The sequence below is a fragment of the Mustela erminea genome, chromosome 11, assembly GCF_009829155.1.
Source record: "Mustela erminea isolate mMusErm1 chromosome 11, mMusErm1.Pri, whole genome shotgun sequence".
NCBI lineage: Eukaryota > Metazoa > Chordata > Mammalia > Carnivora > Mustelidae > Mustela > Mustela erminea.
The window spans coordinates 45,375,364-45,400,226 of NC_045624.1; the positions used below are offsets into that span (position 1 = coordinate 45,375,364).

General features: G+C 48.8%; 1 protein-coding gene across 6 annotated transcripts in view; it reads right to left on the bottom strand.

Annotated features, from left to right (window-relative positions):
* MINDY4 (MINDY lysine 48 deubiquitinase 4) overlaps positions 1 to 24,312 on the bottom strand; it is a 118,432-nt gene extending 94,120 nt beyond the window's left edge. For 5 of the 6 annotated variants that reach the window (XR_004277122.1, XR_004277121.1, XR_004277120.1 and 2 more), the window contains exons 1-5: positions 24,126 to 24,312; positions 18,127 to 18,246; positions 14,203 to 14,438; positions 10,868 to 11,114; positions 6,920 to 7,347 (exon numbers count right to left, since the gene is read on the bottom strand). Coding sequence is in view for 3 of the 6 variants with exons in the window: in XM_032306034.1 (XP_032161925.1) it covers positions 6,920 to 7,347; positions 10,868 to 11,114; positions 14,203 to 14,438; positions 18,127 to 18,246; positions 24,126 to 24,188 (1,094 nt within the window). In the remaining 3 variants the exon portion in view is untranslated. The remainder of the gene's footprint in view (positions 1 to 6,919; positions 7,348 to 10,867; positions 11,115 to 14,202; positions 14,439 to 18,126; positions 18,247 to 24,125) is intronic. The other variant, XM_032306033.1, reaches the window with a different exon arrangement.
* Between the last annotated feature and the right edge of the window lie 551 nt (positions 24,313 to 24,863).

Below are 24,863 nucleotides of genomic sequence, written 5' to 3' on the forward strand. Positions count from 1 at the left end.
GGACCCAGGAGGGACCCAGAGCACTCTCCTCAGAGTTGCCTGCCCTGCGAGGGGTCTGGTGAGCACCTGTTGAATGCAGTCACCAGCCAGGGTCTCTGGAGTCCTGAAGATTCATGAAGATCTGCCGCCACCTACTGTCCATTCTACAAACGCTGAAAACTCTGCCAGCCACCACCCCACCGCCTGTTAGTCACCAAGTCCCTGAATGGACACAGAGACAGGGTCACTGACACTTTGGGGCCATGGTGGTGTCTATGCCGCAGAACAAGGCAGCTAAGTCGCATTCCTCACCCGATGTTACTGCCTCACCATGAAGTGCTGGCCTGACGCATGGCCTCTGCGAGCCCAAGGCCCCCTCGCCCTGTCAACAGCATTCCCTAATCCTTGGCTCGTCCATCCTCTGAGAGGGCCACAGTCTAGCATCCAAGCATGGAGAGCCTCACGACAAGCCCTGGGTTTCGGAGGAAGGGAGCCCTCTCTCCTTTTGCATCCCTGGCGGGGAGCTGGACACCAAAGAAGGCTCAAGAGGTTCCTCCTGTCTGACATACTATGGGACATTAGGAGCCACGGAGCCACAAAGCCAGTGACCGTTCAGCCGGCACTCCTGCCACAGAGGCTGCGGTGTTGGGATGGGAGGGCTGCTGATGTGCCTGATTTGGGACTCGCACTGGCCTCCCCTTCACGGTCTGTCTGTCTGGCCTGCCTCAGCACGGTGTCCTAGGCACCAGAGGTGGTGTCCACAAACAGGCTCCACAGCTTGTCCATCACAATAGCAGGGGCTGGGCGAGTGTACAAGAAGCCACGAGAATGATGGAGAGGGCGCTGGGGCCCCCCTCACTGAGGCCCTTACCTCAGTGTGCCCCCCTCAACTGCCATCCATCTATGTTGGCTACTAATGGCTCAAGGTGATATCCGTCTCCAGAGTTACCCTCCCCCAGACTCACCCAGGAGGTGGCACACTGCCCACCCCAGCCCAGGATGAGCAACTCTTGGCCCATGGCTGACATGGGAAAAAAGCCCTCCTCCCTCCTCCCAGCTTAATGGTGGGGCAGCTCTAGGTCATTTCACCCTCGCATCTTCCTGTGGGATCCGACTAAGGCCCCACACCCTGGTGGAGACCATCCCCTGCCCTGTCCTGCTTCCCCCACTGCCTTTCCCCTAAGAGCACCCCCAGTAATTCCAAGCAACTAACCCTCCATCTCGGGCTTGGCGTCTAGGGCACTGGTTCCCCAACCTCAGCATGGAGCACATCACCTGGCAGACTTGTTGAAACACACTCCTGTGGGCCTCTGGGTGGCGCAGTCAGTTACGCATCTGGCCTTTGGTTTCAGCTCAGGTTGTGATCTCAGGGTCGTGAGATCGAGGCCTGTGTCAGGCTCTGATCTCAGCGAGAGAAGTCTGCTAAAGTTTCTCTTTCCCTCTCCCTCTCCCCTTCCCTGCGTGCTCACTCATTCTCTCCCCCCCCCCCATAAATAAATAAATAAATCTTAAAAAACAAAACAAAAAAGCACTGCTAGGCTTCATCCCAAGAGTTCCAAGGCCCCATGGCTCAAGCTGCCTAAGGAGACACACATTTGCTCAGGGGCTCTGGCCCCTCGAGACTGCCGCTGCGGCCACTGCTGTGGGTTGAATCCTCAAGAACGGCCAACAATTCCTCTCAATCTCATGACTATGATGACACACTGTGTTTCCAAAGGAGGCTGGGCAAACAGTTAAGTGCCGGAGCTTGTGTGGCCCACACACACCTGGAACACGGAAGTTGAAGCCACTTCCTCTGGCAAAATCCCCAGTGGGACAGGTTTTGAGCTAATCTGCAGAAAAACCACCACGGCAGTCCTGAGGGATTCTCACAGAAATGACGGGCCAGCATTCCTCCAGAGACGTCTGTAAGTACCACAGGTGAAGTCATCCCAACCAAACCACTGAGTTTCACAAAGGGCCACGTGGGGAGCCACCAGACTTGGGACGCCAAGCTCTGGGTACTGATAAATACAGAACCCCTCTCCCAATCCTTAGTCCCACACCTAGGGTTTCCCAAGCACCTGCTCTGGCCTCTGGCATGTGGGTGATGGCAAGGTCTGTAAAGGGGCAGAGGAAGGACCTGCCCATGACATGGAGCAAAGGCAGGAAGCAGAGCGAGGCAAGGGTTGCCATTCCCCCCAGGTCAGGGCCAGAGACCCAGCACTTCCCACTGATCATCACAGAAACCCCACAAGGGCAGCCCTGATGAGTCAGGGATGAATGACAGATGGACCCAAACATCCACAACCCCCCAGAGGGGAGCCCAGACAACAAGATTCCCAAGGATCTTCTGAGATCAAAGGACACAGGAAAGAAACAAAGATCAAAGCAGGAGCTTATCCCCTGGGCAACTGAGTCAGACCCATGGAGCCCGAAGGCACAGCTATTCGTGTCCCCGACATCTCAGCAGGTCAGATGGTGAGCCTGCGCCCTCTAACCCAGGACACGTGCTGCCCGCTCCTGCCCCTGCCTGGGCCCCAGCTGGGACTTCTGGGGCCGTCCCTGAGCCCGATGTTGCAAGACCCAGAGACAGCTCTGCATGGCACCTTCCCTCTGCTCTGTTAGGCCTGGGTGAAGGGGCAACGCTGCACATACAAGCCTGCTCAGCTATCGCCTCACTGTCTTTTGTCATGCTTTAAAATGACAACATAGGCACACGTCTCCCTCACCTTGAAGATCAGACCCTCCCAGGATCTGATACACACTAGGACTCACATCCCCATTTACATAAATGGGGAGGGGGTGCGGGTGGGCAGGACTGACGGAGGGAGGCTGGGAAGGGCAGGGAGGTGACTCTGGCCCGGTTTTAAATCAAAGGTGTCCTACAATTATGTAGGACATGCACTGCACAAAGATGCCCAGGCGAGGGGACAAGAGGCAGCGGAAATCCAACCCATACTCCATCCACCAAACTGTGAGCCCTGGGACCTGCTTCCACCCAGAACCTTGACAGTTTCCTTAAACTCTCTGGCCTCAGTTTCCTCATCTGTAACACAGGGATAATAAGTGCTGGGAGGAGGCTCATTCTCAACTCCCAGGGTCTTCTGGGAGCTTGGAGGGAGCTCTGCTAGTCCACCCTTCTGCAGGCCTTGACTCTCCTCCCCACTGTGTGCTGCACCCAAGGGCAGGAAGGGGGACTTATCTGACTGGTTAATTTGGGAAAGAGAAAGAAAGAAAGAAAGAAAGAAAGAAAGAAAGAAAGAAAGAAAGAAAGAAAGAAAGAAAGAAAGAGAGAGAGAGAGAAAGAAAGAAAGAAAGAAAAGGAAAGAAAGAAAGAAAAGGAAAGGAAAGGAAAGAAAGAAGGAAGGAAGGAAGAAAGAAGGGACATGAAGTTCAGATGCACCTTATTATTCTTGAGAGGGAGCTGTTTTGTCGGGGATGGGGGGAACAGCCCCTCCCACCATGTGGCCTTGTGAGCTCATCTGCCCTAGGCCTGACATGAGGAGAGGAAGTCTGCAGAGCTCCGGGCCCACTGGGCTTCATGATCATGATTTGCTGTGTCTTCCCTCTTCTCCTTATTGATCACAGAAATGATGTGTGTGTTACTCCAGCCTAACTCATACCCTTTGTTTTATTTGCCAGCTTGTTCAGAATTCAGGAGAAGAATACTTTTTAGCAAGAACACCAAAGAAAGGAAAATCAACCATAATATTGATGCTGATGGATTATAAAGAGCCAATGGGACAACATACACCAGGACTTAGCATAGTGTCCAGCAAACAGAAAGTAAGTGATGGGCAAACGCAAAGCCCCCAAGATGTTTGTTGAGTGATCAGGATAAGGGTACTAGGGGGAGGGGCTGTGAATGCACTTTTACCTGCTTCCTGTAAGACGATGTTCATACCATTTTTCAAGGGTTTAATAGCTGGTCCAAGGCCACAGTGGTTCTAAGGGGCAGAATGGGTTTGCCAGGCCAGCTCAACAGACTAGAGCCCAGGTTCCATACCTCCTAAGAGGCTGTAAACAGTAGGTACTCAATAAATAGGTGGCGACTGAAGCAGAGGGCCCAGAATGACTCTGGAAGTGAGAATCCTAGGCCAGCAAAATGCACAAGCTTGAAGGAAACCTGGAAATCAACTACCCAGTGGCCATATTTTACAGTCAGAGACAATGAGGTCCCAAAACAGATGACTAGCCCAGGGCAAAGTGAGGACTAGAAGCCAGGCCTCCTGATACTCCCGCCACCCCCCTTGCTCCCCAACCCACCATCTTCCCTCGATCACCACAGCCTGAGAGTGCTCCCAACCCATTTTGTCTGAGGCACTATTCCCTCTCCAGCCCACACAGGTTCTGGCATAGGAGGGCAAAACAACAGCAACCAGATTTTAACTCAGTGTGAGGAAGAATTTTCTAGCAGTCAGAACTATGCAAAACTGCTGTGGGAAGTGGGGAGTTCTCCATTGCTGGAGGTGTTCAAGCAGATGCCAGTCACCATCTAAAGACTGTGGAAAGGATTTCTATTCAGGGACAGAGGTGAAACCATTCATTCATGTATTCACCAGACTCTGGAGCTCACTGCCCAGGTTCAAACCCCTGCTCTGCCTCTTACTACGTGTATAAATAATACATGGGCAAGGAGAGCAACTTCTCTGAGTTTCCTCAACTGTAAGATGGGAATTTGAGTGGCATATCCCTCACACGACTTTATGAGAAGTCAAAGAATGAATCTACTTAAAACACTTAGAAGAATATCTTGCACAAAATAGATCAGTATCAGAAGTTTACTGATCTTGTTAATGCTGTTGGTGGTAGAAGTCATAGTATTAAATAAATATTCGTTGAATGCCCTCTATGTACCAAATACTAGTCTAGGAGCAGGGAATATAAAGGTCTCTGCTCTCAGGAAATTTCTGGTCTATTGTGAGGGAGACAAATAATGGATAAGTAAGCAAAATAATTTCACGTGATGACAGGTGCTGTGAGGACAACCAAACAGGCTGGAGATGTGGGGATGGAGGGGTAGTTGGTCAAAGAAAACCACTCTGAGTCCAGAACTCCTGAGTGACAAGAAAGACAGTCACAGGATGATGTGGAAGCCAGGCCCTTATGGCAAGGGAACAAGCCAGGTCTCCCTCTTGTGGGAATAAGCTACATGTGTTGGGGAACAGGAAAAAGGCCTATAGAAAGAATAACGATCTATAGGGAGTTACATCAATGTTAAAACAAAGGAAAAGAACAGGGGCTGGCCCTACCAAGATACTAAGCTACAAGTACAAATCCAGAGTAATAAAACCTGTGGTTATGTGCTTTTAGTTTTTAAAAAAGGACAGAAAACAATAAACACAACAGAAAGCTCAAAGACAGACCCATGTTGAAATGGGGACTTAGGAAAGAACAAAGGAGGCTTCATAAATCACTGGGGTAAAGAACAGACTATAGACAGTGCTGGGAAAACCATCTTACTCTATGAAGGAAAAGAGACGCAGATCTTTTCATCCTCACAAATGCAAAAGGAAAATGTAAATGCAGTAATTATCCCCACTAAAAGAAAAATTATCTGATAGGATTAAAAATTCCAAATTTATGCTGCTTATAAGAGATAAGCTTTAAACATATACTGGACCATAAAGAAATCGCAACAAATATCAAAAGGCTGAAATCATAAAAAGTGTGTAATGGCTGAAGGGAAAACAAGTCGGGACTCAAAAGCAGAAACCAGAAAAACACAGGTGTAAATAACCTGCACGACAAAAGAAGAAATCACAACAGGTCTTAGAAAATATTTAAACTAAATCGTATGAATGTGTGACATATGAATGCATGGGATACAAACAAAGCATTGCTCAGAAGGAAATCTGTGGCCATAAGAGGGATTACCAAAAAAGACTGAGGGGAGGTGGGGGGGGGCAGGAGAAATGGGTGAACTGGGGTGTGTATGTGTGTGTGTGTGTGTTTTCGGTTTGAATAAATTATAATTTTCTTTAAAAAAGGGAAGGATTTGGTTGGAACCCCGAAGTAAAAGGCTACAGGATGGTTAAAAGTAAAATCATGGAAAAAGACATCCCCTAGATACACTATAATCAAAAGAAGGCCGGGGTCACTCGACCTAAATAGACACGAAGGCGGTAAGCATTACTAGAGAGAAAGAGAGGCTGCATAACCATAAAAGTCTATCCATCCCAAAGAGATAAAACTTCTGCATGTATGTGCATCAGATGGCGCAGCCATGAGATGTGTTCGGCAGAGTACGCCCAGCTCCCTAACTCATAAAGGGAGTTAGTTCATGGACTCTAGCTTGCGGTGTACCACCACCGCCCAAGGGCCTAACTCTTCAAGAGATAGAGAAAAGGCGTGCCCTGCTAGCGTATCCCAGACACTGCAATCTCTCGAGGCAAGTGAGGAAGAAAGGAAAGGAAGGAAAGGAAAGGAAATTTGCCAGCCAATATCCTTCACGAATTTAGAGACCATTGTATTTACATACAAACCCTTACATAAAAATATGAATAAATAAAATCAAACAATATATAAAAAGGTAATATATCATACCCAAGTAAGATTTACTCCAGGAATGTAAGGTTGGTTTACCATTGAAAAATCAGTCAATATAGGAATCATCAAGATCTATTGTGAAAGCATAGAAGAAGGATGGGGAGGGGGAATGTCCCAGAAGAGACTTGCGGGCACTGATGCGTCATCCCATCTTGGGTGGGACTGCCCAGAGGATATGCCTCTCCCACCACACCGGACTGGCCACGTTGCTGCAGGCCAGTCTGGGAACCATCTGCTAAAGCCTTCTTGCCTTTAGGAAACCTTCCCTGAAGCCTCCTGTGTGGGTGAGCTCTGGGCTACTGGCTCCCTGGTGGAGGGACCATACCCACCTTCTCCACTTCACAGGCTTGTTCTGAGAGGCTGAGGAGCCACCAGGAACAAGGACATCACCTCAGCACAGTGTGCTCACCTGAGGGGCAGGGGCTGGCTCCCTTGCCTGGTGAATGTTCTTTCCAGCCTCTCCTGGGTTGGCCTGGCACTCCCACCTGGCAAGGAGAACTTCAAGGGCATCCCGTCGGCCTCTGGGCCACTGTCCACAGCCAGGCTATCTTCCTCGAGATCTCGCCGCCTGCTGCTCCCCCTCCGCAGCAGCCCCTTGCCAGACAAGTGAGGGGGGCTGCTGGGCGTGGTTCTCCACTTTTCTGAGGTCAGCTCACTGAGCGGGCCCAGGGGGCTCCTGGAAATGGAGCCAGGGCTGGAAGCCGGGCCCTCCTGAGCCATGGGACAGGCTGGGGCATGGGCAGAGAGCTCGGGCACTTTCCGGCTCTCTTCCTCGGAGGGCTGCTTCGTGCTGCTCAAGGCTGAGGACCGCCTCAGGGAGCGTCTGCGGAGGGCATCCTGAAAGGGGCGAGCACAAGAGCAGTTAAGGATCCCCTTCAAGGGAGGTGGGGAAATACTCCAGCCACTACAAGCATTTGCCCATGGTGCTCCCTCCCCCAGGACGCCGTTCTCATCCATCCCCAGCTCCTCTTAAAATTCCACCTATGGTCTGGGGAGGTACTCACAGGCTCCCAGCTCTGTAACACTTTCTGGGCTCCACCTGCATGAGCCCAGGAGCACGCTCAGCCCTTCTCCCACACCCCTCACAGAGAGCATGTCCCAGCAGCCAGTGAAGCTGTAGCTCCAGGCTCAGGCCTACCTTCTAATTCCCACACCACCACACAGCCACGTCTCCTGTGCCAAGTTACTAGCTTCTCTGTCCCTCCCTACCCTCACCTGTAATGTAACCAGCCCACAATCCACTATCTGTAATTTCTGAAACCTCCCAAAACAAGTTTCTTTTGGAATCCTGTGCCAATTTCTTTTTAACTGCCATGAGGTTGCTCACAGTCCTTTCTTAAGTGTGGCTATTCATAGCTTAAGTTGCAGAAATGATAACATTTTTGCTTACGGGGTGCTACCCCAAACCCGGCCGCAGGCATGAGGTGGTATGTGGCTTGTGCACAGGGCTGCTTTTCTGATAATGAGAAATTCTGAATCCCAAAACACATTTGGCCCCAAGGTTGGATGAGGGCTTGGGGACCTGTAGCATCTGTCTTGCACAAGATGGTGGCATTAACAGAGAGGCTGGTAGAAGGGACTGGCACAGAGCCAGACCCATCAGGGCAGTCAACCACCCTGATGTATAGGCTACCACTCTACAGCCTCTGCCCAGTTCCTGCTCACACAGGGCCTTAACCCCTCCTGCTAACAGACCAGGAATAGCAGAGGCCAGTCTTCATTCATCTCTGGTGCCTGCCGAGCATCCAGCTCAGTGACTTACCCCGAGTAAGTACTCAAGGCTTGTGCTTAGTGTTTGAAATGAAGGAATTCCAAAGGAGTCAACTGAAATGTCCTCTCTTACTATCAATGATTAACTGATAAAATGGGAACTCAAGTTGTTTACCAACCTAGGGTCGGGGAATGGAGGTAAAGGGGACAAAAATAAACCTGGGAAGCTCTTCCTGGGTTTAAACTTTGGGATCTCTCAGCATTTCCAGAAATAATCCTGAACCAAATGGTAAAGCCCAAGCTGGAATAGAAACAGCTAATTCTGTAGTATTCTTGCCTAGTGGAAATTACTAGGCAAAGTAAACCTCCCAAAGCCACCAGGGCCTCCCCTGCCACACAGTGAAGAAAATATTAGTCACCATTCCCAAGGAGACCTAAACTTCTGGGCCAAATGCAGGGAACCCAGCCTCTTACTCATCCTTTAAAAGGGCAGAGCTGATCTAGTAGAAAAAAAAATGATGAAATACCTAGCAAAGCTTGCTTTTTTTTCTCTTGAGCAAACAAGTAAGTAGGGCCAAAGTACTCAAAGACCCACAAAACACTTTCTAGAAAACCTGGGGAAATTCTACGACAATCTACCCTATCTTTCAATGTCCTTCACAGGATTCGGATACCCCGGGGGAAAAACACACCTCCCAAGGCAATCATTCCTCCTTCTAGAAGTTTGGGACAATCTCCAAGTCATCTACCTCACACCTCAGTTGTAAAGGGAGTCTCAACTACACAGATGTGATTGACTGGATGTCATTGCAGGACAGGATCCTGGCATTCATCTGGTCCACCAGTTCGCAAAGTGTAGTCTGCTGGCCTTAAGGGTCCCCAGATCCCTTTAGGGAGCTCAAACCTATTTTCTTCATAATAATAGGACATGATTTGCCTTCTTCACTGTGTTGACATTTACAGGAATGATGCAAATGAACTGGTGGGAAAAACTGCTGGCCTGTAGCACAAATCAAGACAGTGGGACCAAACTTTCCTAGTTAGTGCTGGAGGTATTTAAAAAAAAAAAAAAAAAATCAGTAAAATGCTAATTTCACCTAAGAATATCCATGCTTTGGTGCCTGGGTGGCTCAGTCAGTTAAGGGACTGACTCTTGATTTCAGCTCGGGTTATGGTCTCAGGGGTGTGAGGTTGGTTCCGAGCTGCCCTCCTTCTCTCTGCCCCTCCCCCACCATATTCTCCCTCCCCACCAATAAGTAAATAAAATCTTAAAAAAAGAAAAAAAAGACTGTCCATGCTGAAGCATAAAAAGAATTATATTCAATCTCAACCCTATGGTACACATCTCTTTAATATTCTATGAAGCAAAATGGGAGGTATATGCAAGGACTCTGCCCATTGCCGAGGAGGACAGCTGTCTCAAGGAAAAGCACTTGCACAGCCATGGAGTTGTGAATTGAACTTGCTCGTTTTTTCCATGGAACAACTGACAGACTAACTGTGGTTATTCAGACACGGGTATTTTGCAGGCGTTTCCCTGAAAATAAGTTGAGCCTGTCACTTCAAGGGAAACAGCTGATGGACTGTCAGGGATAAAATACAATTGTCAGGTTTAAAAATTAAAATCTGGGGAGACTTGCCTCAGCCACTGGGAGCCGATGGCTTCTCAACACCTGAAAACTTTTCTGATGAGTGGATGGTAACATCAAGAAATGTGACTTTTTTTGATGTGGGTTTATTGGTTAGTAGTGAAAGATCAACATTCAGAAGATGTCAGTAACACAGATAACTCAGTAAACCAGTGATTTCCAAATGACCAAAAACCATCCCCACAAGACGGAGGTAGGGGCAGGGAGACAGTTGGCTTCTTCCTGCCCTGACTCCAAGCAAGCTGGGAGAGCAGTGCTGGCCTCCAGTCCTGGCCCACACCTGGTCATGCGGCGTGGAAGAGGAGGACACACATGACCTATGCGGGTTTGCACAGGCTCTCTTACTGGACTAATATCACAAAAATTTGAAATTTGAAATTTGAAATTTGAAATTTCCTCTGTTTTTCTGTTTCTTTGTGGTTTTACAAACTCCTTTTACTTCATTCTCTCATTTGGTTCAGTTCCCCCATCTGATGGAACCCTCCCAGAACCCCTCCTTAAAGAAGAGTATGAAACAATGATGGGACATTATTAGACTTTCTCTTTAAAGCAAAGCCAATGAAACCATAAAGATCAGGATTTCTTTTTCCCTTTTAACTACTATGTTCTAAAAAATAAGGAAGATTTTTAAAAATACTAAAAATAAAAAAGATGAAAAAAAAATAAAAAAGATGTTCTCTACACTTGGATGGCTTGCCCCACCTCCTGAATGGCAAAGGGAAAAATGGATGTGTTCTCACTCAGCAAAGGAAGATAAAACCACAGCATCCACCTCATTGACCTGCTGGGTAAACTGAGGGCAGGAAGGAGATGAGGTTCCCACAGGGAGCTGACAGTACAACCAGAGAAAACAGAGGCGGTGTTCCTCCCATCCCAACACACAGATCGCCCCTTCTTGGACTGTCTTGTGGGGTACCCTCAAATAAACCCCTTAAGCCCTGCCGGGTTTTCACTTTCCACTCTCACCATAGCAGGTGACCAGAAGCCAGGTGACCTACCTGCGGGGAACTGGCAATGGGCCCTGCCATCATGCCTCGGACGATCAGGCCAGACTTCGGCCTGATCTTCTCACCCATTCTCTTTGTGTCCAAGGAAGGCTCTGACGACTGAAGCTTGTCCATCTTCTCCCATGCAGGGGCCACGGCAGGGCTTTCACCTGGGATAGCCTGCATGGGCTTACTTTTGTGGGGAGGCCTTTTGGATGATAGAAAATTACCAAGTAAATCCCCATCGAGATTATCGTGCCTGCAAAAAAGGGATATTTCCATTAAAACAGAGTCTTCAATAGCTAACAATGATAATAAATCCCGCATTCAACAGGCACACATAGCAAGCCCATTCATAAATCTGCAAGGATTCTAACCAGGCAGTGCCTTATCATTAAAAATAAAGAACAGAAAATATTTCAGGGCAAGTCTGACCTATAAAATAAGAACAGGAAGCAAGAAACAAAATCAGAATTGATGACCCATGATAGCATTCCTCAAATATCCTTAAATATTTAATATCCTCAAATATAAAGAACATCCTTGTCCCAGACCCAAGTGATTACAGAAAACCATAGCCTTTCAGTACAGTCCTGAGCTACGTGGAGACAAGCCTTACTGCCCCTCATTGACATTAGTAGATGAAGACGTGTGGCAAACTTGATGTTCCCCAACTATTTGGTTAAGGTTCAGTTGAGCATGCCGATGGCCTCTCTTCTCGGGTTGCTTGGCATTGGAAGAGAGTAAGAGAGAGAGAGATTATGTGTGTGCATGTGTGTACGTGTGTGTGTGTGTGTGTGTGTGTGTGTGTGTGTAGGGGAAAGACAGAGAGAGAACAAAAGATGATGAGATACAGTGAGACAAGCAGGGAGAAATGACAAGAAGGAGAAAGAGAGCAAGAGACCCAGATAAAGAGGACTGGTAATTACCTGTGATCTGCGATGGATTGGCGAGAGCCCAGCACTACTCTGACACAGGCTGGCGGGTTTTCTACCATCAGATTCTGGCCTAAAGAGGCATTGATGGCCGCTCTGTGCCAAGCTGCTGATTACCAAGCACTGAGTCACCCATGAGAGAAGCAGTCATGTGTGTGCCATGACGAGGGCATACTCAGCAGAGGAAGGGGCCACAACCAACTTGGGGAAATCGAGGACTTGCAGAGAAGGCGGCACTGAGTCTGAAGGACTTAGTGGGCAGGAGATAACCAGAATGCCCTAGGCGTTAGCACAGAACCCTGTAAAAGCAGGCCAGGCCCGGGTGAGCCAGGCAGCTGATGAAGGAAAGAGCTTTGCAGGTTAACCTTAGTATATATTTTACCCTGGAAGCCCTGGGAAAGGTCTGAAGGCCTTTCCACGGGGGAGCAGCACAGCCAGACTTGTTGGTGGGAAGCAGTTACTACCTCAGGTGGAGGAAGGAGTGGAGCAGGTGACCAGAGGCCTGGAAAGCAAGAGAAAGCCTGTGGGAGCTAGCCCAGGCAAGAGAGGAGGGTATGGAACTGAGGCACCGCTCCCAGGGCAGAGAAAGCAGGAAAGGGTCTAGTGTCATTAAGGACTCACAGAGGCCAAAATGATAGAGCAGGAGAGGTCAAGGATAACACTCAAGTTTGTAGCTTGGACAACTGGGTGGGACTCGGGAGCCTCCACTACTTCTCCTGGTTCTTTATCACCTCAGAAATATTCATTTTTCCCAGCCAGGCAGTACGTGCCTTTGAAGGAAGAACCATCTTCTTCCACACCACCCTGATTCACCTTCGCATCTTAAGCCCTGAGTTAATGTTTTTAATGGTGCTCATCCTTCGGCAGCTGGAAGCCCAGACCCTACACCCTGACTACCCCCATGAAAGAAAAGGCTTCTCAACAGAACTGGAAGGAAACACCCAGCCCGAGGGAATTAGACTCGCGAGCGACTGCTGGCGGTATATTAAGGTTGTAATTTAACATAACTGCTTTCCAAATAATGGAGGTTCAATCAAGAACAGCAATTCATTTTCTTCCTATGAGTTTCAAAAGGCCTTATTTTTCAGATGTTTCCATGTCTACCGCATTGCTTTTAGAATTCCATACCCGTTTTTTTAAGAAAATGCAAACAAAGCAAGTCCCTAATGCTGACAAACGTTAAACATTTGAATCATAAGCATCCTCCTCCATTCCCAAGGCCTCCGGGGGAAAGGAACAGTGCGCCTCAACAGGGAATTTGAAAGCATACAATGTGGGGGCTGAATACTGACTCCCCGAAGACGTCCAGATCCCAGGACCTGGGGATGTTCCCTTATGTGGAAAGGGACTTTGCACATGTGTTAAGGTTTTGGGATGGGGAGATGACCCTCGATCATCTGGGGGGCAGGCATTAGAGTCACAAGTCTCCGTGTTACAAAGAGGCAGGAGGTCAGAGTCAGGAGTAGGAGATGCCATGATAGAAACAGAGGCTGGAGGGATGTGCTCTGAAGACGGAGGAAGCAGCCACAAACCAAGGAATGTAGGCGACTGTGAGAATCTAAAGAAAGAAAGGACACAGATTCTCCCCCAAAGTGTCTAGAAGGAATAAGCCCTACTGACTCCTTGCTGTCAACCCAGTGGGACCGATTTTGAACTTCTGACCTTGGTACTAGAAGATAATAAATTCGTATTGCTTTAAGACACGGTGACGCTTAAATTTTATCTGTCAGCTTTGCTAGACTACGTTGCCTAGTTGTTTGGTTGGATGCTAGCCTAGATGCTTCCTGAAGGTATTCTTTAGATATGATTAACATCTACATCAGTTGACTTCAAGTAAAGAGTTTATCCTAGGTAATATGGGTGCCTTGTCCAATCAGTGGAAGGCCTTAAGAGCAACAACTGAGGTTTCCCAGAGAACTCGGCTTCAAGGCTATAACACAGAATACTGCCTGAGTTTCCCTCATGCCGGTCTGCCCTACAGATTTGAGACTTGCCAGCTCCCACAATCATGTGAGCCAATTCCTTAAAATAAATCTCTTTATAGGGGCGCCTGCCTGGGTGGCTCAGTCAGTTAAGCACCTGACTCTTGATTTCAGGTCAGGTCTTGATCTCAGGGTCGTGAGATCGAGCCACATGTTGAGCTTCACATGGGCATAGAGCCGACTTAAAAAAATAATAAAGTTTAAAAAAAATTAATAAATCTCTATATAGGAAATATAAATCCAAAAATATATATGTATATAAATACATATAATACTTGCATATATATATTTACATGCATTCACACACATACACACTTCTTATTGGTTCTGTTTTTCTGGAAAACCCTGACAGTTCCAGCCACTCGGTTTATAGGCACTGGTCACAGCAGCAACAGGAAACTAATCCACCCTGTAACAGAAGAAGAGCTACCTGGCTTTGCTGGTTTCTGACAGTGACGATTTCCATGTCGCATCTTCGTCCGCAAGGTCATATATATTGACCAGTGTGGTCTCTGGGCATCTTGATGATAATCTGTTATTTTTCTTTGGAACTGGGAGTGCAGGGATTGGCACTTCTTGAGTGAAATTGTTAGTAGTATTTCCAAAGTGATCCAGAAAGTATCTGGTAATGAGTTCAAGGTTTGTTTTTAGAGGATTATCCTTGGCCTATTGTTGGAAGAAAACAAAAATCATTAACCATGTGTACAGATTCACAGGGAGGGTGGAAAAGATGTCTAGTGCAATTCTTTGACATACTTTATCAGCTTCTCATTCATCTGTACATTCTTTCAGCAATTGTCCTGTGTTACAACAGAGATGGAAGACAAAAATCTCTACCCTGAAAGAACTAACATCCAATGCATGAGCCAGGAGATTTAATGAACAACTCTAACAAAATATGACATGAATAGGAAAATAACCAAGCAAATTTCCTCTTGGTTTTTCTCCTAGGAATAACTTTAGAAAATATACATCCGCTCATTAAAAAAATAAATAAATAAATTGTTAGGGATTGTTAACTGTGCAAGATAATAAACATCTGGGACCTGAGTATTCTCTTCGGCTGTGTACTCTGCATTTAACACTGGACACTGGGGACTGCAGGGACAGTGCCGCAGAAGGTTATTTCAAAGAACATAGGGAGGCCATTAGGACTGACTTAATCTACAGCAAATCTCAAAAAAAACCTGAAACTCTTTAGTAGTTGGTTTTAGAAATAAAAGACATCAGGGGCATCTGGAGGGCTCAGTCAGTTAAGCCTGACTCTTGATTTCAGATCAAATCATTATCTTAGGGTCATGAGATCGAGCTCCAAGTCAGGCTCCATGCTGAGTGTAAAGCCTGCTTAGGATTCTCTCTCTCCTTCTCCCTCTGCCCCTTGCCCCCTCCACTTGTACTCATGCACTCTCTCTTTCTCCCTCTAAAAAGAAAGAAAGAAAGAAAGAAAGAAAGAAAGAAAGAAAGAAAGAAAGAAAGAAAGAAAGAAATGACATCAGGTTTTCCCAACCTTGACTATGCCAAATATCACATTTGGAGGTTTTTAAATATATATAGTCCCAGGCCCTACTGTGTCTTATTAAGCCAGAATTGCAAAGATCAGAGTCCTGATTTCTCATAAAATTCCTTTAAGTAATTTGGACAAACATAGATGTCCAAGCAGCAATCCACAGGCTGACCTTAGGCCATGTAACTGTGTCATTCCCCAGCCCACTTGCTCAGGAACACCAAGCTGCTGGGAAGTGTGGTCAGATGCGAGGCATTTGGTGAGTCTGCAGTCAGAGCAGTAAAAGGCCTGACAAAGGACCTGGCTCAGAGAGGACCCTCAGGCACATCCAGGCCTTCCCCTTTCTACCCCCGATCTGTGCAGCAGAACTCAGCCACCAACACCCACAGCCAGATGGGTTCTGACCAACAGCAAGATTTATCAGGCAGTCAAAATCAGGGGACAGCTTTATTTTGTTAGCATGGGACCCAAAAAAAACCCCTGTTTTGTCTAAGTCTAAATGAAACTCACGAGGAAAAGAGTCGGGGAGAGATGTTATGTAATTTATTTCGACTTCTTGCTTTTTCTTTCTATACGAGAGATTTATAGCCCTAGATGACCTGAATTATACTTTATGACTTTTCATAACATTCTGCTCAGAAAAGTCACAGCCTTTGTATGAATCTGGACACCCTTTTTCAAAACCTCAGTTTTACACAGGCATTTTTATATATCATATCCTTAACAGGGAAAAACAATTTGCTGGAATTAACATTAAGTTACAGGGATTTCCTAGAATCAGACTAGCTTTGTGTGAATGCCAAAATCATCATGTAATAGGTAGATTAATAAATCTATTTTTCTGTAATATATAAGGTCAACTCATTATCTAATAACTACTAAAGACTACTGTATAAATCAAATAATCAAGGCACTTACCAAGATGTAACGAAAAACCCTTCAGCATCTTCAGATAATTACTACCTTAGGGAGACTATATTAGAGTAGAGGAGTCAAAGTCACTTGAATGGCAAAGATGATTCCAGGAAATTAGGTAAAGTTGCATTCACATAAAATCCCCACTGTACCAGCATGCTTAATTGATTTTCTTGTTACCTAACTTACTATGGGAAAAAAAATCTTTCTAAAATGTACAGTCCACACTCCTGCCTTACATACAATGCAGCAAAAGGAGATGGGTTGGATGGCTGCTGCCTGGGTCTATAGGACTCTAGCTGGACACTTAGAGGAGGCGGAGGGGCCCTAGTGCCACCCCTGGACCAAGGATGACAGGCATGGATCCGATGTCTTTACTGACCTGATGCTAGGACTGCACCTGGCTGCCGATGCATTTTTCTCATCAAAGTCGGGCGGAGGAACTTTCAGCAACCTGAATGTTCCCCTAGTTCCCCTAGGGAACTCAGCCTGAGCTCCCCCCTGGTCTAGGACATGCATGAGGGTGGTTTTCTGAGGATCCTCCAGGTGTCTCAGAAACAGCCTTGGAGGGCACGGGAGGGTGGGATGTCACCCGCCCCCCATTCCAACCCAATCTGCTAAGATTTCAATTAAGTAAAGCATTACAATTACAGGAGGCTTGACCACCATTACTACAGTAGGACTAAGAATTGGAAGGTCTGGTTCTAGCCTTCCCCCTCCTTGGTAACTCACTGTGAGACCTTGACAAGCCCCTTTTCTCTGGCTCACAGCTCTCCCAGGTGAGGGCCCCCATTCCATGGGTAGTTTAAAAGCTGCTTAGACCAGTCCTGGGGGGCTGCCTGCCTCAAAGGCCAAGAAGGCAAGTCTTCTTCACCCCCAGTTCAACCATGGGGCTCCCCTTCTTTGTATTCCATATTTGGACTCCAGGAAATATCATCTTACTGCCTCTTTAAAAAATTATGACAAATGCTGAACTATATAAGAACACGAGGTTCTTTCTAACGCTAACGCTATGCCCTACCACAAGGCAACCTCTGCTGGAGAGCCCATTCTTTGATCAAATTAGAAGATTCTGTCTTCATAGCAGAAAAAACCAATGAGGCCAGAATTGAAGCTTCATTCAGTCAGTCAGGCAGCCAATCATATCTTCCACAAACACACAGAGATTATTTACTATGTCCTCGGGCAACACATGAAGTATGAGGATACAACAGTGAACCAAGAGACGCCAATCTCTGGCCTCCTGCTGCATCCAAGGTAGTGAGTGGGGAGGCAGGTGCTAATTAAACAACCACACACACATCCTCTATTATAAGTGTGCGAGAGCACAACAGAGGAGAACCACAGGATGCCGTGGAAAGCTTATAACTGGGTGAGGGGAGCGCAGGTCAGGGTGGATGAGGGGGAGGGATCAGGGAAGCCCCACCCTCACCCCCCAACCATTTGCTATCTCAACTCCAATGCCCCAGGCTAAGCTGAACCCAAGCCCCACTTCTGCCTAAATTAAATGTCACGGCAGACTTAAAAATAAGCTATTACTCAGAATTGGAGAAGGAAAATCTTACACAGGCTGGGAATGGAAAATTTTAGTAGAACCGAATACTATACTCTTAAGTACAGTCTGCCTAAAAACAGCCTCCTAGGGGAGGAGGGAGCACAGGGAATAACCATTAAGGGCCCAGGTTCAAAGGGAGCTTCACAGCCACACACGCAAAATATGCTCTTGGCGGGGGCCTGGGGCCCGGGGCCCGACTGAGCCTGGAAACCCAGCTCACACTTGGGATTTGTCAGAACTTGGCTGGGCCTATTTCTCCTTGGCCGCAGGCATAGGAACCTCCTGCCACCCATCTCCGACAGCCTGGCAGGGTCCACAGGGGCTCTGACATTGCCAAGCTCGGTTCCAGAACATTACACCACACCTTCAAAGCACGTTACCTTGTTCTCCTTGTAGAGAAATTCAAGATGCAAAACCTTGCGGAGATCATTTCTGCTGTTTATGCTGAGGTCAGATCGTGGGCGTTCCTGGTCCATGGTCACACATGTCTTCTTCAAGCCCTGCGGGAAGAAACCTGAATCATTATTTTCATTTTAAATCAAAACCTTCCAGTCTCTGATGGGGGTTATAAATAAAAGACTGTTGGTGTCCTTATGATCATTCCTACCCTGCCTATCCTGCCTTCCTTGCAAGGATCTTGCAAGGACCAAAAACTGACTTAATTTATTTTTATATAACCTTTACTCTTGAATTCTTCATAATTATTATTCTGAATCTTACAAGAACTCCATGGGCTGAGCTGAGGTTAGAGTTGCTGACCCATTTTACAGAAAAGGAAAGTGAGGTTCAGGTCACTGACTCATCCAAGGCTGGAGCCCTGGGTTAGACACTAGATTTGGAGCCACAGAATATGAAGCTTTAAAAATAAACTGAAGGCAAAAAATGAGCAAAAGGCCAATAATGATTCCTTTCTTTTCTCGGGTGACAGCAAGGATTGATCTGCCCAGGTAACACAAGAGAAGCCCATAGCAGGGGGTCCTGACCATCTCAGCCTGTGAGTCAGCAACGCCAGGACTGAGGCTCACTGGAAGCACGTGGTAAACGTCTGCTGAGTTCCTAGGGAGGCCATTAACAACATCCAGCCCTGACCATCCAGAAGGCCCAACTGAGACACACTCTGGCAAAGGTAAGAGCTATTCTTCCTGTGAGCCTGGCTTCTTTGTTCAAAAAATAACCACAGATGCAGCTCCCTGCCCACCTTGCTGGGCCAGGGTGATCACCGAACATGGAGGAGGAAGAGACAGCTCACAGACAGCTCAGCCTGCCATTAAGGGAGCCCCTGACTCTTTGTGGATCAGGACCCTCACAGCTGCCAGGCCTTAACTTCTCCCCCAGGCTTTGTGTTCACAATCTCACAGAGGCTCCCACTGATGAGAGAACAGGACAAAACCTGCTGCTTGCCATGAAGTGAGGGAAGAAGAATTTGTGAAGAAAGAGGTATGAACACAACCCGGAACCAAAGGGAATAAAAAGGAAGTGCTGAGGAGGGGGATCAGAAAGAAATGGGTGTGCATGTTGGGGGAAAGGCAGGGGCATGGTTGGGTGCTCTAGGGAGAATGAACTGGAAGTGGGGGTCATAGCAAGCACCCCTGTTTCATCTGGGTTTCCCCCATGGCTTTCCTGCCAATCAGAGTGAGGCAGAAACCATGAGAGTCCCTCACTGCTGGACAACCCCTTACATCTGTCACCAGTTCAGACCTTGCCAAGCAAGTCTTGGCACACTTCACAAACTCCCTGGTGCACACCGACATGTGAGAACTACTGGGGTAGTGGACAAGGATGCCCTCAGGAAGCAGCCAGTCCTCAGTTCCACCCGGTCCACTTAATCTTCATCATTCAACAAACATTTCCTAGGCACCCACTATATGGTAGGCTGTTCTCAATGCAAGAGATACTGAGAGAATAAGACGAATAAGACACACCTCACTCCTTCACAGAGCTGACATTCTGTTAGGGAAGCAGGAAAGGTTTCACAATTAGGTGACATTAAAGAAGAGACATGAGGACAGTAGGAAAGCAAGCCATGAAGACACTTGGGAGAAGTGTATTCTCGACAAGGAATAGCAAGGGCAAAAGCCATGTGGCAGTCACAGGAGGCCAGTGTAGCTATAGCTGCATGACCAGGGGCTGGAAATGAGGTCAGAGAGGCTGCCCAGACCCTGGAAAGGAAAGACCTTGTTGGCTTTTGTGAAATGGTGGGGTGGAAGCAGGGTTTAAAAGGGAGCATGAACTGAGTTGTGTTTGTAAAGAATCACTGGCTGCTAGGCTGGGAATAGGTTTTTGGAGGTAAGGGATTAAGCAGAAACTAGTTAAGATGCTACTGAACAACTCATATGAGAGATGGAGTGGCTTGGACTAAGTGGTGGCAGCAGAAGTAGAAAGAAGTGGCTACATGCTCTGTGTGCTCTGCTGATAAAGCCAACAGATGTACCAATGGCCTGGATGTGGGGTATACACAAAGGAAAAAAGCCAGGAATGATCACAAAGGTTTTGGCCCACGCAACTAGAAAGATGGTGATACTGCCTACTAAAATGGGAAACTTACAAGGCATAGAGGGAATCAGGAATTGGATTTTGGACGTGTTGAGATATTTATTGGATGTCCAAGAGGAAATGTAAACTCAGCTGTTGGAAAGAATGTAAGAGTTCTGGGAGAAACCTGGGCCAGAGATAGGCATTTGGGAACTGTTGTCACATTGATGGCCCTGGAATCCAGTAGACTAGCAGAGGCACCTGCAAAATAGCAAGTGAAGAAGAGAAGACTGAGTCTTGGAGACGCCCAACACACACAGCTCCAGGAAATGAGGGGGTCCAGCAAAGAACCAGAGAGGTTAGAGGAGGCAATGCAGAAAGGGCTCTCCAGAAGCCAAGCGGAATGAGCTTCCGGGAAGCAAGACACAATCGGCTATGTCAAACACATGGTTAGACCAAGACGTGTGAGGACTGAAAGTTAAAGGTCATTGACACACTTGACAAGAGTTAGTTCCGTGGATCGGTGGGGACAGAAGCCAGATTAGAGTGGGTCTGAGCAAGCAGGAAGAAGGATTAGAATCAAAGCACACCCAGTTTTTTCATGGGATTTGGCTGTAAGAGGGAGAAGAAAAATTGGCTGGAGAGACTTGGGGGTCAAGATGGGATTCTGCAGGGGCGACAAGGAGAGAAGACAAAATGTATGTGCAACAGAGAGAGAGAACTGCAGCAGTGCCCTCACGCAGGCAAGAGGGGACAGATACTCGGGGAGGGGGTGGCTTTCCCAGGAGTACGCAGAATTCACTCGCAGGAGCAGGGACAGAGGCAGAGTGAGGGTCCGGGCCCAGAAAGGTTTACAACTGTGGTGGTGCAGCCTGTCGGGAGCTCTCTCTGTGAAACAAGAATGGGGAAGGAGCTGTGCAGTTGGAGGTGAGGGCAGGTGTGACACGGCCATCCCAGAGCGGAGAGAGGGAGCCGGCTGGAGAGCTATAAGCCTCAGGGGACTGACCACATGGTGGTGTGTTTATCTCCAGCCCCATTCAGGGCTTCAGGCCAGGTGGGGGGGGGGGGGCAGTGGCAAGGTGAATTTGAAAACTCAGGGTGGGGGGAGCATGAGGAAAAAAGAGAAGGGCAAGGGAGGTGAGCATGTTGTTGAGGGTGTGATTCTAACGATGGGTGGCTAAGAAGTAGGGAGAGATCACAACAGAGCCAGGGGCCTGGGAGCAATTGGCAGGAACTGTGGAATGCACATGTGAGTGAGACTGAAGACCAGTTTATGACAGGCGGGCTGCTAAGGGAGGTGAGCTGCCAGTGAGGATGACAGATTACACAGATTCCGGAAAGGGTGGGGTGCGGATAGCAATAGGCCTGGGACAGGACCGCTTGGAATGGGTGGCAGAGTTAGGATGGGGTCAAGTTGCTGCAGGAAGGGGGGGCTGGGGCACGAGGAGTCACCTTGGAGGACCCTGACACCGCAGGACTTTAGCATGACTCTCCCTGAGGGCAGACCATGCTTGGACGGGGGCCAGAATAGCTGGGTGTGATGTAGGGTAGAGGGCAGAGGACGTGGTAGGGGAAGGTGAGGCCAGAGGCCCAGCCTGTAGCAGGGTCCTAGAGCGCCTTGAGGCTTGGGTGAGGCCTTCCCTTGGATTTCATTCTGGTCGTAGTAAAAAGCCCATGGAAGGTTTTGAGGAGACGAGTGACAAGCTCTCCCTTGCTCGCCCTGGGCAAGTTCCTTAGCCCTCCAGTCTCATGCTCATCTTGCAGGAAAGGGAGTAAGAATTCCTGTCTTTCAGGACTGTTACGAGGATCTGAGAAAACAAACAGGCATCTAGAAGGTACCTCACACTAGGATGGGAACTCTCCAGGTTATGCCTGCCTTGTGCCAAGCCCTGAAGGGGGTACATGGTCTCGGCACTGGAGCAGAAGGTGACAAGGACAACAGCTGAACTGGACTGCGGTCCCAGCTCTCTACAACTTTCTGAGCGACTGTGGGCAACTCCTTTGTCAGGTCAGAGCTTCAGTGTGCCTGGATGAAAAATGGGAGGGAGAGGAGGCCCCATGAGCCACACACTGCCAAGACTCCACCCGGATCAGGTGTCAGCTCTGCGGACTGTTCTAGTAGGCAAGACAGGCAGACATATAAAGTGTAACGTGAGCGCCAAAGAGCAAGTCACAGACGAGGTAAGTCAGGTATTCCGACTGGAGTTATCCAAGAAGACCACTTGGAGGAAACAGACTTGGGGTGGGCCATGGGTGGAACCGGGGAAAGCATGTGGGAGAAGCTGGAACCCACGTTGGGGTGGTACACTGGGGTCAAGACATGGGGGAGCCTTAGAGAGCAGGTAAGGACTGTGGATTTCCTTTGAACTCAAGGAAGGCAAGGCATGAGGAAAGCTGACAGTTTTGCTTGGTGGTCCAGACTGAAAAGAAATGGTAATAGTGGGTAGCCTCACAGGATGTGTCACTGACATCCTGCGGCCAGGACTTGGTGACAAAAGGTCAACCAGCCATAAAACAGAGCAGATACAATGAAGCCACAGTGCATGTAAACATTTTTAAAAGGGAAAAAAAAAAAAAAACTTTTAAAAAGCAAAGAAAGACACTTTCAAAACAGATGCAGATGAGAGATGGGGGGGTGAAGACAACGCTGAATACAGGTACCTACTATGTGCATACGATGCTTAGGGGCTGACTATATATTATTAATCCCCATCATAAATCTGCAAAGGGTGGGTCTTTCTGTTTTACAGAAAAGGAAACTGAGACAGTGAGTAACGGATCCAAGCTCTCACTGCTAACCAGTTGCTGGTATTTGAACTGCCCCACCTGATTCCAAGGCCCTTCCAATTTTCCCTTCAAAAAACGATTTTCTGGGACGCCTGGGTGGCTCAGTTGGTTGGAGGACTGACTGCCTTCGGCTCAGGTCATGATCCCGGAGTCCCAGGATCGAGTCCCGCATCGGGCTCCCAGCTCCACCGGGAGTCTGCTTCTCTCTCTGACCTTCTCGCTCATGCTCTCTCTCACTACCTCTCTCTCAAATAAATAAATAAAATCTTAAAAAAAAAAAAAAAAGATTTTCTTTGTATGTTTAACCTAGACAGCTGCCCATGGCCCCTACTCAACACGACACAGACACCGTGAGTGCCAAGCCCTCGGTCACTCTGCACAGATTGAGTTAGAATATGGAATAGTTGCTGTCCCTACACTGGCTTACGCGGTAACCTCCAACGACCTCTGTCCCACAGTGTCCCCACCTCCACTGCAGACCGCTTGCAAAGGACCTCCCCAACTTTTGAGCACTCCGAAAACTCTCCCGGTGCAACACAACGTAAGTTTAAAACAACCAAGGCTGCAACCTCAAGCTCCCACTGCCGAGGAGCACGACTGAAGGGTTCAACTATCGGGAACGCGTTTTGGCTCCTTGGGTTCCCACTGGGGGACCTTCTTTCCCGGTAGGGTGGAGGTGGTGGAACGGGCAACGGCGCCGGACTGCCAGGCCTGCGCCATGCGCTCCCAGCCGGCCGCGACAAGACGACCGTGGTTTAAGAGGCCGGGAGGAAGCCGCCCCCGGCCGCCGCCCCCACCCCGGGCCGCCGCCCCCACCCCGTGCCGTTCCCCGTGCGGGTCCCCGTGCCACTTCCTCCGCCGGAGGGGCGGGATGCCAGCGCTGGACCGCGGCCGCGGGCCGGCGTGGCCAGTGGGCGCTGCGCGGGGCTGCGATGATTCCTGGGAAATGTAGTTTCAGCAGGTCCGGGAAAGGGGCGCTCCCGTCGGGTCTCCCCCGGGCAGGGGGCGGCAGGAGGGAACTCTTCCTTCCCGAAGGCGTGGAGCTGGCGGGGGTACCCCTAGACTGCACCCTCACCCTGGGGCAGTGGCCCCGAGCGGTGGAGGCGGCGCCGCGACCTACCTTTCTGCTGAGGAACTCCCGGACCAGGGAGGCTGCCACCTCCTCCACGAAGAGGCTGTCCATGCCGCCGGCTCTGCCCACGAGGCCGCGCCGCCGCAGCCCAGGCCCCAGGTCCGTTGGGGCCAGTATGGCCGCGTTGCCTTGGTGACGGTGTCACCGGAGCCGGGAGAGCTCCTCCCCTTCATCGGAGCCCGCCGGCTGGGAGGGCGGGGAGAAGGGGAGGAGCGTGCTTCAAACTGGCTTTGGAGCCCAAGGCCTCCCAGGGCCCAGGCGTGGGCTCCCAGCTTGGTCCTGGCTCTGTCATGGCTCTTGCCTGCTCTCTGGGTGGCCTAAAACCAGCCACTGCTCCACGCTGAGTCCTGATTGCCCAAAATGGGAAATGCGGAGAATGCCTGACTCCCTGTTCCTGGAGAAGTAAATGCACAGTGAAGTGGCCCAGAGAGGGCCACCCACAGCACCACAGCTGGCTCCTGGGCTCGGGACCTTGGCTGGCCTGGACTGCGTGGGACAAGGAGGCCCAGGACTCTGTGAACTCGGTGCTGAAATAAAAGGACCAGTCTCTCACCCACTTAGTGCCTGCTGTCCCATAATGAGACTGCCGGTAATTGAGCACCAAGCATTCTATACAGGTGTCATTGAAATAAGGACCCAATCATTATATCTACAATTTACAAAGAAAAATATGCTTTCCGAGGGCCATAAAATGGAGGTGCTAAACAAAGCAGAGCTACAGAGCAT